Source organism: Sceloporus occidentalis, unplaced genomic scaffold (genome assembly GCF_023333645.1).
Source record: "Sceloporus occidentalis isolate IW3139 unplaced genomic scaffold, rSceOcc1.0.p SCAF_3, whole genome shotgun sequence".
NCBI lineage: Eukaryota > Metazoa > Chordata > Lepidosauria > Squamata > Phrynosomatidae > Sceloporus > Sceloporus occidentalis.
The window spans coordinates 16724982-16741558 of NW_028316983.1; the positions used below are offsets into that span (position 1 = coordinate 16724982).

Here is a 16577-nt window from a genome sequence, read left to right on the forward strand (position 1 = left end):
ATGGCTGAGTGGGGATTCGAACCTTGGCCTGCAGAGTCAGTCCAGTGCTCAAATCACTACACCACGCTGGCTCCCTCAGATGCAGTACTGAGGCCTCAAATATAAAGCATATTTATACAGTTTGGGGGAGTGGGATAAAATGTAATAGGATCCAGAAAGATATGAATCATGTCCCTTGCCCTAGATTTTCAAAGGACTGGACACGATAATATAGGTCTTTCAGATCTTTACAGTGGTCAGTTAGTGTTGGTGTGTGAAAGCAATAAATGTAGGTACCAATATTCAGTTTCCCTGGGTTCAAAACTCTCTCTGAGAAGTTACCTTTCCTTATACAGTATTACTCTGGCACAGCCATAGGGAAATGTGATTCTCAATTTGTTGGACCAATCCGCTATAACCAGCATAGATAGTCACAGGGGACAGTGGCATCACTTGGGGGGGGGGGATGCAGACTGCAGCAGGTGACACCCTAAAAGGGGGGGGTGACACTACTGCTCCACAAACACCTACATTTTGGCAGAAACAGGCTGTGGCATTCACCTGCTTCCCTTTAAAATGCTTTAAGACATGGTGGGAGTAAGGGGGGAAGCTCAGTGGGAAGAGAAAAGGGTGCCCCCCCCAAATATTTTGAATTAAAAATTCAAATTTCAAGATTTTAATTTTTTAAAATTGAAATTTTTGAAATTTTTATTATTTTAAAATTTTCTTGAAAAACATTACATTTTAACCAAATCATCACTGTGTATATGTAAATGCATTTAGGTTGTGCATATGATATTGTAATTTGAAGGTATAATTTTAACTTTGCTAGTTGTTTACATCAGAACTGTTAGCATTACATTCAATGATATATTGGAATTATGATTTATCAGTAACATTAGTACAAAAAAGCTTTACTAAGGATTCTATATGGTGCAAAATGGGAGGAGGTCAATGGGGGGTGACACCATGAGTTACCAAACCAGGTGACACCACTAACGGGGGTAATAGGAGCTGCAGTCCCAACAACAACACCTGCAAGCCCAAAGTTGCCTACAAAAGGCTGAAACACACTCTCTCGGCCTCAGAGAAGGGCAATGGCAAATTCCCTCTGATCAAATCTTGCCAAGAAAATGCTGAGAAGGGGTTGCCATAGGTTTGACCCAGCAAAATATTTCCAGTACCTTCACCCTCCAAAGTCCTCTTCTGTGTAATAGAAAATCCTTTCTCCAGCTGATTTCACACCTCTGCACCGCACCAACTCCTGCCTTGAAGCCGCAAAAGATTTATTCCCTGATGACCTGTATTTAAATCAGCAGGGAAGAATTTCCCGCCCAGGAACTGGCGAGAAAAAGATTAGGGTCATTAGTGGGAAGAAGCACAGAGCTTTAGCAGTCCAGCTGAATATGGCTTGTATCAGAGAAAGGAAAGAAATCCACAGCTATCCAAGGTATGTGCTATTCTTAAACTATTCTCTGTTTTATATTAATAGTCATGTCTCTCCACCGTGTTTCTTCAAAATATGTAATTCATCAGCAGAGGTCTACACAGCTGTTCTACACTGAAAAATAGAGCTAGTTGAAATAACATGGGGAATTTTTACCTTGTTTGGGTTCAAGGTGGTGTTTTTGTGGTTAATCACTGGATTCATTTGTCTGCTAGGCATCAGATGATACATGCATGAAATGCAACACATAGTTGAATGGGTGTTGGCCTATTTACTCATTTTCTCTTACTCATAACCTGAAGACGGTGACTGTTTCCCTGCTGCCCTTTGAATGTATCATCAGAAAAGACAGCCTTTTTAATTCATGTATTTTTAAAATTGTTGCTATCTATTATAAATCACCCCAAAGGAGAAGTGACACATAAATGTTCCAAATAGAACAACTAATAAATAAAAGATCTTCCTTAGTTTGCATCCCATTTTTGCTTGCATGCTAATATTAGAGGCACAACAGAGCCATAATCGCTTCCACTCAAATGAATGGGACAAAAAAAATGTTTAACGCTCATTAGATTGTCACCTAGGAAAGAATTAACAGGTCACAGGAGTAAATCACAACAGGGACCAATACATTGTTATGGTATTTTTAATCACAATTCACTAATGCTCCACACTTGGTGGGATTTTTTTTTAAAAAAATGCTCATGGCGTACGGCACAAGTGTTATACAAAAGGTATAATAGGTTCAGAGGCAGCCTTTCTACTTTAAAACAAAATAAAAGCACGGTGAGAAAGACTGTTTCCAAAAACTCTGGATAAATATAATCCATCAACTGAAACTGACAATTCTGGACTAAAAAGGCCATATATAGTACTACCTTGTGCATAAAATTACTTGTAAAAATAGGAGCAGTTGGAAAATCATAGCAAAGTTGTTGGGATATTTGTTGCTTTTGGTGCTAGGTGAGGTTCATTTCATGCTGCAGAATGATTCTCACATGCTATTCCTACAGTTTTGTTGATGGAAAGAAAACAGCTTCCACTAACTACGGAGGAAGGATTGCAGACACCTGTCGAGACTAAAGGGTGACCTCAGTGGGAGTTCAGTACATGGTGATTATGTTAAATCAATTATAAATACATCTGGGCACGAGCTGTGCCCAGACAATGCACTGAGAGAAGTAATGCCACAACAGGATAGAAGGTGTCCTTCAGAGACCTTTTTTCTTCTGATGAACAAACAGATAAAGAAATTAATGTTTAATTTACACTTATGCCTTTCCCTGTCGTGTGGGCAGGATCTCCTCTCCATGGACAAAGTAGCCCTTTGACCACATCCTATGGACCCTCAGCCACCCTTATGGGGCACATAAGGATTGCACTTTTGGCTTTGTTGTTGTTGTACTATACTCGGGACACATTTCTCAGTACCAATTTTTGAAGTTTTTTTATGTTGTCGCAAAGACTGTTCTTCTCAATCTTTCTGCTGGGAAAGCAGGGAGAGATTTTGAGCAGTTTTCTACTTCTTCACAAAGCAGAAGTCAACCTGTGCAGTTCCTCTGATCGATCTCTCTCTCTCTTTTTAAATTATACTTTGCATCATTGCATCCCATAATTTCCCCCCCAGTATTATTTCATCTAGGAGCATGTGAAACAATAACAAACAGACCTCGATGAGTATATATAGAGTGCCCTTCCCTTGTCTGAAGAGTGGAAAGTGCACATAGCTGCTTCAGCCTTAGCTATTTTATAGCGCTAGGGAAACAGTAGGGTATAAATAAACAGCAACTACGTGACATATCCCAGTAGGAATGAGTAGGAAAGGCATTTGTAAAATACCTTTCATCTCCCTAAGGATCTTAAAGATTGCCTTACAGTTCAGAAACCTCCATGACTCCTACATTTCAGACTTTGAACCTTGGAAGAAGGAGCTAGAGAGTGAAGCAGTGTTTTCTGATTGGATCAAGCTTTTTATGGTGAGGCAGAGTTTAGTAGTGAAGGCTAGTGTCCCATAATGACTACAGCAGGGAACACTGGGAGGGGTTGTGAATGTGGAGAAGAAACATGAATGGTAGGAGAATACTAACCAAACACAAAAGGTCTTGCTTCCTTCATTTGGGACTTTCCTCAGATTTTACTCCTTTCCATAGAGGGGAGAGGAACCTCAAAAAGTCAAACAAATCAGGTTTTATGTCCTTTATTGTTCTTTCAGAGCATTGCCCTTCTAGAATCAAGAGACTGGAACTATTTGTTGTTGTTGTGCCTTCAGGTCGTTTCTGATTTATCGCAACCATAAGGTGAACCAATCATGGGTGTTTCTGGGGCTGAGTGTCTATGGCTTGCCCAAGGTCACCCAATGGGTTTCCCTGGTTGAGTGGGAAATCAAACCAGAGTTGTAGTCCTATGCTCAAACCACTACACCATGCTGGCTCTTTGAAACTGTTAATACTTTCCAATAGATTTCCCAGCTTTGTGCAATTATTGCGAGTCAGACAAATGAAGTAAGGATTATTTGACTGTCCAGCAAATGCTAGCAATTCTTGAAATAGCAGTTATTTATATTTATTTGTAGAGTTGTTCCAGAGAACTAAGAGACCCTCCAAAACAATGTGGGAAGTAGAGGTGGTGTGCTACACAGGGAATTGGCAAAAGTCCCTTTTTTCCTTCTTGCTCCTCAGCCAGTGGCTCTATTGGGCCTCAAAACCTTCAACAAACAGGAGGAAGCTTTATTATTGACAGAAGGGAGTGTCTGCCTTGTGTTTTGTTATGTTTTGTGCTCTCTGAACGGTTTATAATTCCCCAATACTAGTACACTCTTTTCGATAATTAAAGTGAAGTGAGAAATACTGGATTTGTGAACTGCATTTGAAATGACTGCTCGTTTTATGTTTTTCTAGCTTTGGAAAAAACACAAAAGGTTCTTAGCTGATGCAACTGATAAAACTACTCTGGGTGTCATAAGACAATCTCTGGGTTCGTCTTGCCATTGTAAGTTGGACCTCTGGCCCCCCTGGATCACTCTGGCCTTGCCTATTCTGCCTCCCTGGACCAATCACACCTTGCGTCTTTGACCTCCTTGGAATTTGCATCCAAATTTGCCTTTTCAGAATCCCTCAACCTCACCAGCCCCAGCTCATCAGAATCGTGGGATTGTTCCAGTGACAGCACTTCATCCTCACTGGGCCTCTCTGGTTTTGCTTCCATACCTTCTCCAGAACTCTCAAGTCCTGCCTCTTCACTATCCCTGGATTCCTCCAGTATCTCCTCATCCATTTCCCTAGACCTCTCCAGCCCTGAATCCTCCAGTTCCTGGGAGCGCTCCAGTCTCAGCTCTTCCATATCACTAGACATTTCTAGCGTCAGTTCCTCTGACTCTCGACACTTTTCAAGCATCAGCTCTACAGTGTCCTTAGACCTCTCTAGTCTTACTTCAGCATCATTGGACCTTTCTGATCCCACATCACCACCCTCCTTGGAACTCTCCAGTCAATTGTCTCCAGACTTGCAAAATGTCCAGGATATAATCCCTTCACCTTCTCTGGATGTTCCTGATCTTACCTCCTCCTCCTCTTCTGGTTCATTAGACCTAACTAACATTAATATATTAATATCTCAATATTCCTCTGGTTCATCTTCTAGCTCCTTGGATGTTCCTGATTTTGTGTTTCCCATCATGTTGGATACCTCTAGTGTCTCCATTGAAGATGCCCCTAGTTATAATTCTTGTCTCCATGGATAATCTGCCAGTAAACAAGAGCACTAATCTCACTTTCCCTAATTTTTCCAACCTGACTCTTTGACCAATTTTCAGGCATTACAACCAATTAACACTTCCAACTTCTTCAGTTTACCCTTTCTGTCCTCTATAGCATGCACCTCCACAAAATATTCTAATTTCAGAGGGTTCTTTGTATAACTACTGTTTCTGTGTCAATGTGGGGACCACTTATTGTGGGTAAACATCAAAGCTATAAGATTTACATAGATATGGGTGTAGAATAATATGTAAGATTGTCAACTTTTTCTGGCAAAACTCCTGTGCCTTTCAACAGCTGCATTTGGAAGTAAGACGTTTAACAACAGAATTTAAATACCCATTGACACAGGCGATCTGGCAGAAAAAAGTTGGCAGCCCTAAAAAAAATTGTTCAAATCTGTAAAAGATCCCTTTTTATAGGTTCCTTTGGTGGTTACAAAATACTATTTTTGTGGGCTATTGCTAATTGTCTCTCTACCTTATCCCCCCTTTTAATCTTTTACCAATAAAGTCAGTGCTACATGCATATTACTTTGAATTAACCAGTGGAATTAGCCGACCTAGACTATATTTTCAGAAATGAGTGTAGTCTACTGAATAATACTGGGTTATCTCTCCTGTAGTGTTTCTCATGTAAGTTGCTGCAAAAGATACCTACCTATGATTTATGAACAATACAGAATGGTTGAATGCTTGTTGACTTACTGTCACAATACTGTTAGACCAACTACTTCTCAGGCACTGCATCTAAAGACCTGTATGTTCCTGAAGAATAATTTGTTTGTACCTTCTTATGTGCTGGAAATTATTATTGCAATATACCATATATGCCTCTTAAAAATAAAAGCAGGTTGAATTTTTATTTATACCTAGTTGTGAAGGTTTAGTGGGAGCAATACCTCTTCCATTTCAAGCAGATCTTGAAAACCAAGGCTCTACATCCAATTGCTTATCCCATCTAGAGCAGACCCACTGAATGAATTGTTGAGCTGTAACTCAATAGGTTTATTGAATAGGTATACTCTAGTTAAGGTCAATGTAAGGAATTAAAGCCAAGTGCTCCCATCTAGGTCTCATGCACAATTCAAATGGCAATTGTTTTTAATGCACCAATGTATTTCTGAAATGAACACATAAAGGAGAAAGGTGAACATGTCTCCAGAATCCTTGGACAATGCCAAGCATTGTTCCCTGCAATGTGTCTAGAACATATTATAGTCACACGTGACCCTTTTGCATTTCATGTATTTATTACAGCCCATACATATGTAACTCCAGTTAAGCCACAGTAAATATATTTAGTAAAAAAAGAAAATCCTGATTTCTCTCTTTCAGAAGGCCAGGGGATTGTTTTTACACCTGGAGAAATTAATGTACTTGCTAGGTTGGTTTCCTGATACTCTGGACAATTTATTGGGATTGTACTAAGCAAACAGCCAAGCCCTAGATACACCCTTCATGAAATTGTCCTGAACATATCACACACCTTTCTCTCCAACCCCTACATGTTGGTTGTGTGCTGTGTACTCAAACCAATGGAGTTTTAATGTTCTAAGTTCTTTGAAAGGATGGATCTTTGCAGTTCTGAAAACAAAAGTCTTAACGTCAATCCAGTTACTTACTATGCACAGAACACCTGTATAAAAGAAAACGTGTAAAATCCACTGTGCAATGTGACAATCACAGATATGCACAGTGGAAAGCATAGTGGGAAAACCACAGCCAGCAGCAGCTCCTCAATGTGTATATGTCCATGCAGTGGAAAACACACACAGGAAAATATATGTGTAATTTTTCTACAGACGAGTGCTTTTTGTACAGAAAACATACACATTAAGCAATTTAGAGATGGCTCATTTGGCTGTAAACATGATGTTGCAAGTAAAAAAACCCAATTATAGTAATGATTCTGCTACAAGGCAAACTGCATTGCAGCACAAAACAAGCTCCTCATACAATGCAGAAAAGCAAACTAAGGCCCGTTACAAACGGGCATAAAGTACAGACTGGGTCCGTATTAGGATTGGTGGAAAGGGGCGTCACTTCCGGACGCCCCTAACCTAATACGGACCGAGTCCGTACAAAATGGCGGTGCCCGTTCCACACGGGGCCTGCCATGTTTATGTAGCAGACGCACTGCGTCCGCACGTTGCGCGGCGCATATGACACTGCGAGTGTGCCATTGGCGCCTTGTGGCATCATATCTGCGCTGCAAAGCGCCATTTTGGTGCTTCTTTGCAGTGCGGAGGAGCCTCACGGTTTGGACGCTGGGGCTCCTCCGCGCTGCAAATGAAGGTGGCGGCAGACCGCCCCTTCTGGGTGGTCTGTAACATGCCACAAGCACAGGGGGAATGAGCACCTAGCCACACTGCAGCCGAGAGCAGGCACTCCTGCCTGGCTAGCACCTTCAACCTATCCTATGTTTTGTCCTCCATACCATTTATCATCTTTGTTGCCCTTCTCTGAATCTGCTCCAAATCATCTATATACTTCTTAAAATGATGTGCCCAGAACTGAACACAGTACTCCAGATGAGGCCTAACTAGACCAGAATATAGCGACTATTATTTCTATTGTCTTGGAAACTATGGCGCACTACAGACCATCCTTAAAGGACGGTCTGGCAGCGCTGCCATTTGTGCCACCGGCAAGCCACAGCAGATATACCGTGTGGCGCGGAAGCAGCAGCAACAAAAAGCCGCAAAAAGCGGTTTCTTTTTGCGGCGTGCCAGTGACGCCACAGTGCCCCATTGGCGCACTTGCGACATCACCTGGGCGCTGCGACATGTGGACGCTAGGCCCCCATTAGGTCAAAATGGCGGCAGGGTGCCGCCACTTTGTACGTACTCTGTACGTACCAGGTTTGCGAGCATCTAAAAGAGACGCCCCCAGGCAACCCTAGTACGTACGGCGTACGTACAAAATGGCCCATCTGGAGAGGGTCTATGCTTCTATTAATGCATACTAAGGGTGCACCTACACTGTAGAAATAATGTAGTTTTAACACCACTTTGCTATAGCTCCATCCTACAGAATCCTGGGATTTGTAGTTTTACAAGGTCCTTAGCCTTCTCTGTCAAAGAGTGCTGGTTCCTCACAAAACTACAAACCCCAGGATTCTGTAGGATGGAGCTGTGGCAATTAAAATGGTGTCACACTGATATTATTTCTACTGCACAGACACACCCTAAAATAGCATTCACCTTCTTTGCAGCAGCATCACACTGCTGGGTCATGTTCAAAGACTGAGGAGTGACATGACTCCTGAATACCAGCCCTGTTCTCTGTTGCCCCAGAGGGTAGAATTAGGCCTAATGGTTTAAAGTTACAAGAGGGCAGATTTCGATTGAACATTTAAAGGAACTTCCTGTCAGTGAGAATGGTTCAGCAATGGAACCAATTGCCTAAAGAAGTGGTGAGATGTGGTACTGGAGAAGAGTGCTGAGGATTCCATGGACAGCCAAAAGGACAAACAAATGGGTCCTAGAGCAGATCAAGCCTGAAACCTCCCTGGAAGCCAAGATGACCAAACCGAGGCTGTTGTACTTTGGACACATCATGAGAAAAGACAATAATGTTGGGAAAGATAGAGGGAAGTAGGAAGAGAAGGAGGCCACATGCCAGATGGATGGACTCTATTAAGGAGTCTCCCTTACGGAGATCCTGGGTATTAAGGGGTTGCAGGAATTAAGCAGAGCAGAGGAAGGCAAGGGGTCTTGGAGATGTCTCATCCATAGGGTCACCATGAGTCGAGATTGACTCAAGGGCAGTTAACAACAAAACTTGGGAGACAGCCAAGCTGGAAAAGAGGCTTGAGGGGGCGAATGCATGCCCTTCCTCCTCTTCCTCAACTCGGTTGTTCCCATGGAAGACAGCAAGGCTGAAGGGGAGGCTACAGGGGTGACACCTCCTCCTCTTCAGCTCGGCTGTCGCCTATTGACCCATGTGTAAGTCAGCCTTGTATTTTTGGGTCAGCTTTTGTGCACAAATTTCTCAACTTACAATCAAGTATATTCTGTAGATAATCTGCCTGTCATTAAAGGTGCAAGAGATTCCCCTTGCTGCTGTTGTGTGCCTGTTCTTTGTTTTTAGCCACCTTTGAGTTGACCCTGTGAATGAGACACCTCCAAGTCCCCCTGTCCTCAGCCTGCTGTAGGCTCAGGCCTGTGGCCGCCATGATTGAGTCTACCCATCTGGCATGTGGGCTTCGCCGTCTTTCTACTTCCCTCCACCTTCCCCAGCATCATGGTCTTTCCTAGCGAGTCACGCCTTCTCACGATGTGCCCAAAGTACGACAGCCTCAGTGGAGGCGTCTTGGCTTCCAGGGACAGTTCAGGGCAGGGAACCGTCTATTATCCCCTCTGTTGTAAACCGCTCGGATTCCCAGTGATTGGGCGGTATATAAATAAATCCTATTCTTATTCTTATTCTAGGACCCAGCTGTTTTGTCTTTTCATGGTATCCTCAGCACTTTTCTCCAGCACCACGCTGGGTGCCCCTACACTGAGGAAATAAATAATGGCACCATTTTAGCTGCCATGGCTCCCTCCTACAGAAGCCTGGGATTCATAAGCAGTCAGCTTTCTGACCTATGACAGTCCTAAGGTGAACCTATCATGGGGTTTTCTGGGCAACTTTCTTCTGAGGGGGTTTGTCATTGCCTTCCTCTGAGGCTGAGAGAGTGTGACTGGCACAAAATCACAAGGGTTTCATGACTGAGTGGGGCTCGAACCCTGGCTCCCAGGGTCCAACGCTCAAACTACTATGCCATAAGTGGAAAACCACAAGAAGGCAGCACCCTGACACCCCTCCTGTCTTCATTTTGCAAAATGGAGGCCTAAGAAGCCAACCATCCCAACCCCTCCAGCCTCCAAATGATTGACAGCCATTCCGCCCAGCCAATGGGCAGCGGCAGCGCCCGCCTTGATGACGTCACCAAGCCACACAGCTTGCTGCCTCGCCCACTGACAGCCCTAATGGACTTTTTCCCCAGGGGGCGGGAGTGGGCCTCTATTGGTCGAGCGCGTTGTGATTGACAGGCCGGCTACGAGGCACGCTTCCCTTTGATTAGCCACACTCGTCGTCTCAACCCCTCCAGCCTCCGAATGAGTGCCCTTCCGCCCAGCCAATGGGGAGTGCCCGTCTTGATGAGGTCACCAAGCCGCACCTGTTGCTGTCCTAATAGGCTTTTTCTCCCCCAAGGGGGCGGGAGTGGCCCTCCATTGGTCGAGCAGTTTGTAATTGACAGGCAGGCTATGAAGCCAGCTTCTTTGTGATTGGTCAGTATGGGGGAAGCGCCCGTCTTGATGACGTCACCAAGCCACACCTGTTGTGTTCCTGATGGACCTTCCCCCCAGGAGGCGGGAGTGGGCCTCCATTGGTTAAGTGCTTGTGATTGACAGGCCGGCTGTGAGGCGAGCTTCCTTGCGATTGGTCAGTTTGGTAGCTAGGCACGTACTTCCGGGTTAAGTGAGCCTAACCGACCTTGCGGCCTGAGGAGGAGACTGGGGTTGGAGCGGTGTTCTGTTTGGCAGCCATGGTGGCGTACTGGAGGCAGGCCGGGCTCAGGTAGCGCGCTGGGCCTCCGTCGGCTCTATGGTGGGGTTTCCTTGGCAGGGCTTCTCCAGAGGAGTTTCGCCATTGCCTTCCCCTGAGGCTGAGAGAGTGTGACTTGCCCCAAGGGCATTCATGGCCGTTAAGACTTCGACTTAAAGACCTCCATGGGCCCCAGGCATACATTGCCTCGCTCGGGTCTTACGGAGCCAGAGCCTCGGCTTCCCTGATTCAGGCCCAAATCACGCCCTGCAGAAAGAGCCTGCCCTGGCTCAGTGCTGCGGAATTCTGGGAACATGTAGCCTCCTCTGTCAGGGATGGCGCCACAATAGACTAACGTTCCCAGGATTCCCCAGCACTGAGCCAGGGCAGCTAATTAAGTGATTATGGGGACAGAATTGCTCCAGGACAGGAGAAAATAACGGAGGAGCTGCCATAGCTCAAAGCAACAAGCAAAGATGAAGCAGAAGACAGCCATTCATGCGCAACAGCTCAGAAAGCAAAGCCTTCCTCACGTTTTCCTTCCCCATCTGGAGCTTTTCAGCCCCTTCTAGCTAGGGCTATGTGCAGCCAAAATGAGGCCCCTGTCTTTCTGTGATTACTGGATCAGTGGCATTATTTGACTTCTTCATAGTTAGTCTCTGAGGTCCCTGGTGAAGTAAGGAGAAGTTAGTCCATGTGTCCATACACTGCAGCACAGAAACATGGTTAACTTATATGAGTCTGAACTGGTGAGAGTCTCTTCATTGATTGCAACATATTTAGACTCCAGGAGATTAACACTTATTCCTTTGATCTGTACTCTTTTTTTCCAGCTACATCCGATTCTCCCAAATCTGCGCCAAGGCAGTAAGAGATGCGCTGAAACCACAGTTTAAAGCAGAGGCAGAGAAAGTGGCAGGAGCCAATGTAAAAATAGTAAAACCCAAGAAGGAATGATACAGAAGTAAGTGAAGCGCTTTGTGGGATCTGCACACACTTCTGCTGGGCAAAAGTAGTATCTTTTGCTATCTTCTGCGTTAGACGTTGCAGACTGTTCATACATCTTTCATAAAGAGAAAAGCGTGGCTTAACGTGAGAACTCCCTGAAAACTCCTCTGAGAATTGGATGTTGAGAACACAAAATTGCTCAAGCCATTTCATTGATTTAATGAGATTTTATACAAGTTCAGGCAAGAGTTGGGGGTGTGCTGGTATTAGATGCTACAAGGCTGCAGCTGTGAAAAAGAGCATCTTCGCCTTTTTTGATTGTAGTAGTTTTGTTGCTCAAAAGATATGATACGTGTGATTATTTTGTGAACCGCCTTGGAATCTAATCCAGGAGAAGGGCAGCAAGTAAATACCAAAGGTTTTGAAGGTAGCTGTTAGCCAGCCTTTGCTGGATGTTTTTTGATGATACATTTAACAGGAGGCTAAATCCAGTTGTCACACTGAGCTAGATAGACCCATTGAATCATAGCATTTACAAGCGCCAACTTACAAGTTTGTATTGATACAGTGAGCCTGCTCCATTAAAAATTAGATCTAGGCCATGGTTGTAATAGTGCTAGAAAGTCTTTGAATAACTGTAAAGTATAGTTGAGAGCTGTTGTGAGATATATCACTTCTTTAACCTCTCAGAGCAGCTGACTGGAGTAACCTAGTTGGAGGAGCTGTAAAGCTCAGAAATATGGGGAATTAGATACAGTTATTTCTTGTGTTATGAGTGTTGAGCCACACTGTGCAATTTAACATTTATTTATTCAATGTTTTAATTGTCTTACAGGGCCTGACCTCCTAGTAGGCAAAATTGACAGCTGGTGGCTATTCTCCTACACAACTGCTTCCTGCGCTGTGAAAGTGATTTGTAAATGTGTAAATCAGCATGGCAATAAACAGAACCTTCTGGAAATACTTCCCATGAATATTTCCTTACTGAGCAAAAATGATACAGCACTTTGAAGAATTGTGTAATAAAGCCAGTATTTAAAAGTTTGGTTTAGCTTTTGTATTTGGATTTTTACCAAAGTAATCTTAGAAGGTGAGAAGGAGTTATAAAGGGAGGAGCATTCAGTCAATTGCAATTAGGAAAATAAACTTGAGAATATAAATGAAAACTATCACCCAGATTTTTGGGTGAGTAACACCCAGATGAAGAGAATTTAAACTGGAACTTGTTCTTCAGTTACTAAACAATTACTTGCATGCTTACTCAGAAGTTCCACTGATTTCAAAAGAGCTTGCTCCCAAATAATAATAATAATAATAATAATAGGTTTTATTTATATACCGCCCAATCACTGGGAATCCGAGCGGTTTACAATAGAGGGGATAACAGACAGTTCCCTGCCCACAGGCTTACAATCTAAAAGACACGACACAAAAGGAGAAGGGAATGGTGAAGGGGGGGAGGGGATCAGGTCCAGCATTCTTCTCTCCCTCTGAGGCCTGGACCAAGGCAGATGGACCGGAGGGAGGGCTCTGCTTCTTCAGGCTAGCCCCTGATGGTACTGGGCCAGCCTTCTCTCTCCCTCAGAGGCCGAACGATGACTGTTGGGGAGGGAGGAGCCTCTTTCTTCAGGCCAGCCCCTGATGGAACTGGGCCAGCCTTCTCTCTCCCCCAGAGGCCGAAAGATGACAGTTAGGGAGGGAGGAGCCTAATAGGTTTGTACAGTATTGCAGCTTTGTTTTGCTGGCTAGTTTTAAATATTTAAAGCATATCATTTTGGCAAATAGTGCCTGTTAATGCTTTGAACACAATGCATTATCTAACAAAGTCCTTAAATGTGTTGCGGTTGTCTTTGTTTCTGGACATACAAGATGAATTGTTGAATTGGGGCTGTTCATTTGAGAGTATGTTTTCACTTTTGAAGTTCCATCACTTTCAATGGGGTAATGAAATATGTGCTAAAATCTTTTCGATTTGTACCTGTGATACTTACAAGTTTTTTATATTGAGTTCCAGTCCTGGGAAAAGAGCAGGCTACAAATATAATAAATAAATAAATATTGGTTGGACTGGCCTGTTATGGAATAGTATCCTAGGGTATCATGCAGCCCTTCAGATTTTATTGAAGCTCTTAATATTCTTTGCCTTTGGCTATGCTGAGCTAGGACTTGTAGTCCAACAGCATCTGGAGAGCCACATGATTCCCATCCCGATTCTTCCCATTCTGACATAGGACTGTTCTGTTCCCCAATCCTAAAATAGCCCAATAAGCAATCAGGATCTGCAATCATTCTAGTATACACATGAAGGGAAAAGAGAGTAGGAATGAGTAGTGATACCCAAAGATATTCAGGAAACAATCTTTAAAGCTTTCCCTATGTATTCCTTGCTCCTTTTCTTGTTGGAGAAGGAGTGTAAGTTCATAAGTCAATAACACATGAATATCGTATGATATTGTCCAAATATCTGTTCTACATATTTGCTGCCGCAGTGGTTTCCTTGATAATATATTATTAGACACACCTGGGAATCAGTCAATTTAAACAGTACAATGAACTTACTTAAGTTCAATTGGTTGTTCCTGGAGCTCTGTGAAAAACATTTGGCTAATGGGCATGGCCAAGAGGATCTTTGTGGGCATTTAGCAGGGAGTTGGAGAGGGAGACCCAGAGTCCTGTTTCAGAGCCTACTTAACACTACTGAAGATGGATGGTGAGGAAGCTGCTACAGTCACCTGCAATGGCTGTGGTGTGTTCATGTTCTTGCCGGATGGTGTGGGCAACTACAATTGCAACATGTGTAAGTTGGAATAATAATAATACAATTTTATTTTTATCCCACCTTTCCTGCAGGATTGAGGTGGTTTACAACTAAAGATAAAATGCAGCATAAAATACATTCTATTATTCCCTCCCCCCTACTATACTATAATAAAATATCAATAAAATAATCACACGATCAAACCAGTCAGAGACGGGGGTGGATAATTTTGGGCATTCTCTGTAGTAGCCCATGTCCATGGGAGACCGAGCGGATTACTTGGGGAAGGCCTGTCAGAAGAGATCCGAGACTGGTGATATTCCAGATCTCCTCTGACAGGCCATTCCATAGTTTGGGAGTGGCAGATGAAAAGGCCCTCTGGGTATCCACATTCAACCTGGTCTTTATTAGTTGTAAAAGGTTTTTTCCAGTGGACCTAAGTGTGCGAGGTGGATTGTATGGAAAGAGGCGATTCCGCAGATAGGTTGGACCCAAACCATGTAGGACTTTAAAGGTCCAGTGACTAATCTGGCTGCCATATTTTGGACTTGTTGAAGTTTCCGGACTAGACACAACGGTAGTCCCGTGTAGAGTGCATTACAGAAATCAAATTGTGAGGTTACCAGCACATACACTACAATTTCTAGGGCCCTCTGTTCCAGGAAAGGACGCAGCTGGCATATCAGCTGAAGCTGATAGCAAGCACTCCTGGTTGTCACATTTATCTGATCTGACATCTGAAGTGACGAGTCCAGGAAGAGAAGGCCCAGGAACTTGAGGGCTGTGTATCTAATCTTCAACATATTAGGGATCTTTAGCAACATCTTTATCAATAATTTGGATGATGGAATAGAGGACATGCTTATCAAATTTGCAGATAATATCAAATTAGGAGGTGTAGCTAATACCACAGAGGACAGAATCAGAACTCAAAATAATCTTAACTGATAATGCTGAACCAAAACTAACAACATAAATTTCAACAGGGATAAATGTAAGATACAACATTTAGGCAGTAAAAATGGAATGCACAGACATAGGATGATGGACACCTGGCTTGACCAAAGTACGTGCAAAAGGAATCTAGGAGTCTTAGTGGACCGTACGCTCAGCATAAGTCAACAACATGATATAGCAGATAAAGAAGGCAGTATGATTCTAGGTTGCATCAATAGGAGTAAAGTGTCTAGATCAAGGAAAGTAATAATTGCTTTCTGCTTTGATCAAGACCTCATCTGGAATATTGTTTTCAGTTCTGGGCACTGCAGTTCAAGCAGGATATTGACACGCTGGAGGGTGTCCAGAGGAGGTTAACTAAAATAGTGAAAGGTCTGGATGCAGTGCCCTATGAGGGGAGGATTAGGGAGCTGGGTATGTTTAGTCTGGGGAAGAGAAGGTTAAGACATGAGATGATCACCATGTTTAAGTATTTGAGAGGATGTCATAGGTCCAAAATAAACTGCAGAAATAATCCATCTTGAGACCGCTTTAACTGCCCTGGCTCAGTGCTGGGGAATCCTGGCAATTGTAGCTGTGGCACCAGAGCTCTCTGATAGAGAAGGCTAAAAGTCTCACAAAGCTACCATTACCAGGATTCCCTAGCACTGAACCAGGGCACTTAAATCAGGATTATTTCTGCAGTGTGTTTTGAAGCATTCTGTAGATGGAACAAGAATGTTTTCTGCTCCAGAGGTCAGGACATGGGGCAATGGATTCAAATTACAGAAAAAGAAATGCCACAACATCTTTATCAATTACTTGGATGACAGAATTGGGGGCATACTTATCAAATTTGCAGGTGACACCAAATTAGGAGGAGTAGCTAACACTCCAGAGGACAGAATCAAAATTCAAAAGGATCTTAATAGATTAGAAAGCTGGGCCAAAGCTAACAAAGTGAAATTCAACATGGAGAAATGTAAGGCACTGCACTTAGGGCGGAAAAATGAAATGCACAGATATAGGATGGGGGACACCTGGCTGAATGAAACTACATGTGAAAGGGATCTGGGAGTCCAAGTAAACCACAAGTTGAACATAAGCCAACAGTGTGATGTGGCAGCTAAAAAAGCCAATGCAATTTTAGGCTACATCAGTAGAAGTATAGTGTCTAGATCAAGGGAGGTAATAGTGCCACTCTATTCTGTTCTGGT

The 16577-nt window shown here is 43.4% G+C and overlaps 1 protein-coding gene across 1 annotated transcript; it reads left to right on the plus strand.

Moving 5' to 3' along the window:
- Positions 1-10635: 10635 nt before the first annotated feature.
- ATP5F1E (ATP synthase F1 subunit epsilon) lies at positions 10636-12707 on the plus strand. The gene is made up of 3 exons (XM_089518479.1): positions 10636-10751; positions 11552-11682; positions 12502-12707. The coding sequence occupies exons 1-2, from the start codon at positions 10720-10722 to the stop codon at positions 11673-11675; spliced, it is 156 nt and encodes a 51-aa protein (XP_089374605.1). The 5' UTR covers positions 10636-10719; the 3' UTR covers positions 11676-11682; positions 12502-12707.
- Positions 12708-16577: the final 3870 nt, after the last annotated feature.

What these genes read in the sequence shown, in the direction of transcription:
- ATP5F1E (XM_089518479.1), top strand. Translation starts at nt 10,720, where the DNA reads ATGGTGGCGTACTGGAGGCAGGCCGGGCTCAG. An exon ending in TGGAGGCAGGCCGGGCTCAG is followed by an intron (nt 10,752 to 11,551) that starts GTAGCGCGCTGG and finishes CTTTTTTTCCAG; the next exon opens with CTACATCCGATTCTCCCAAA.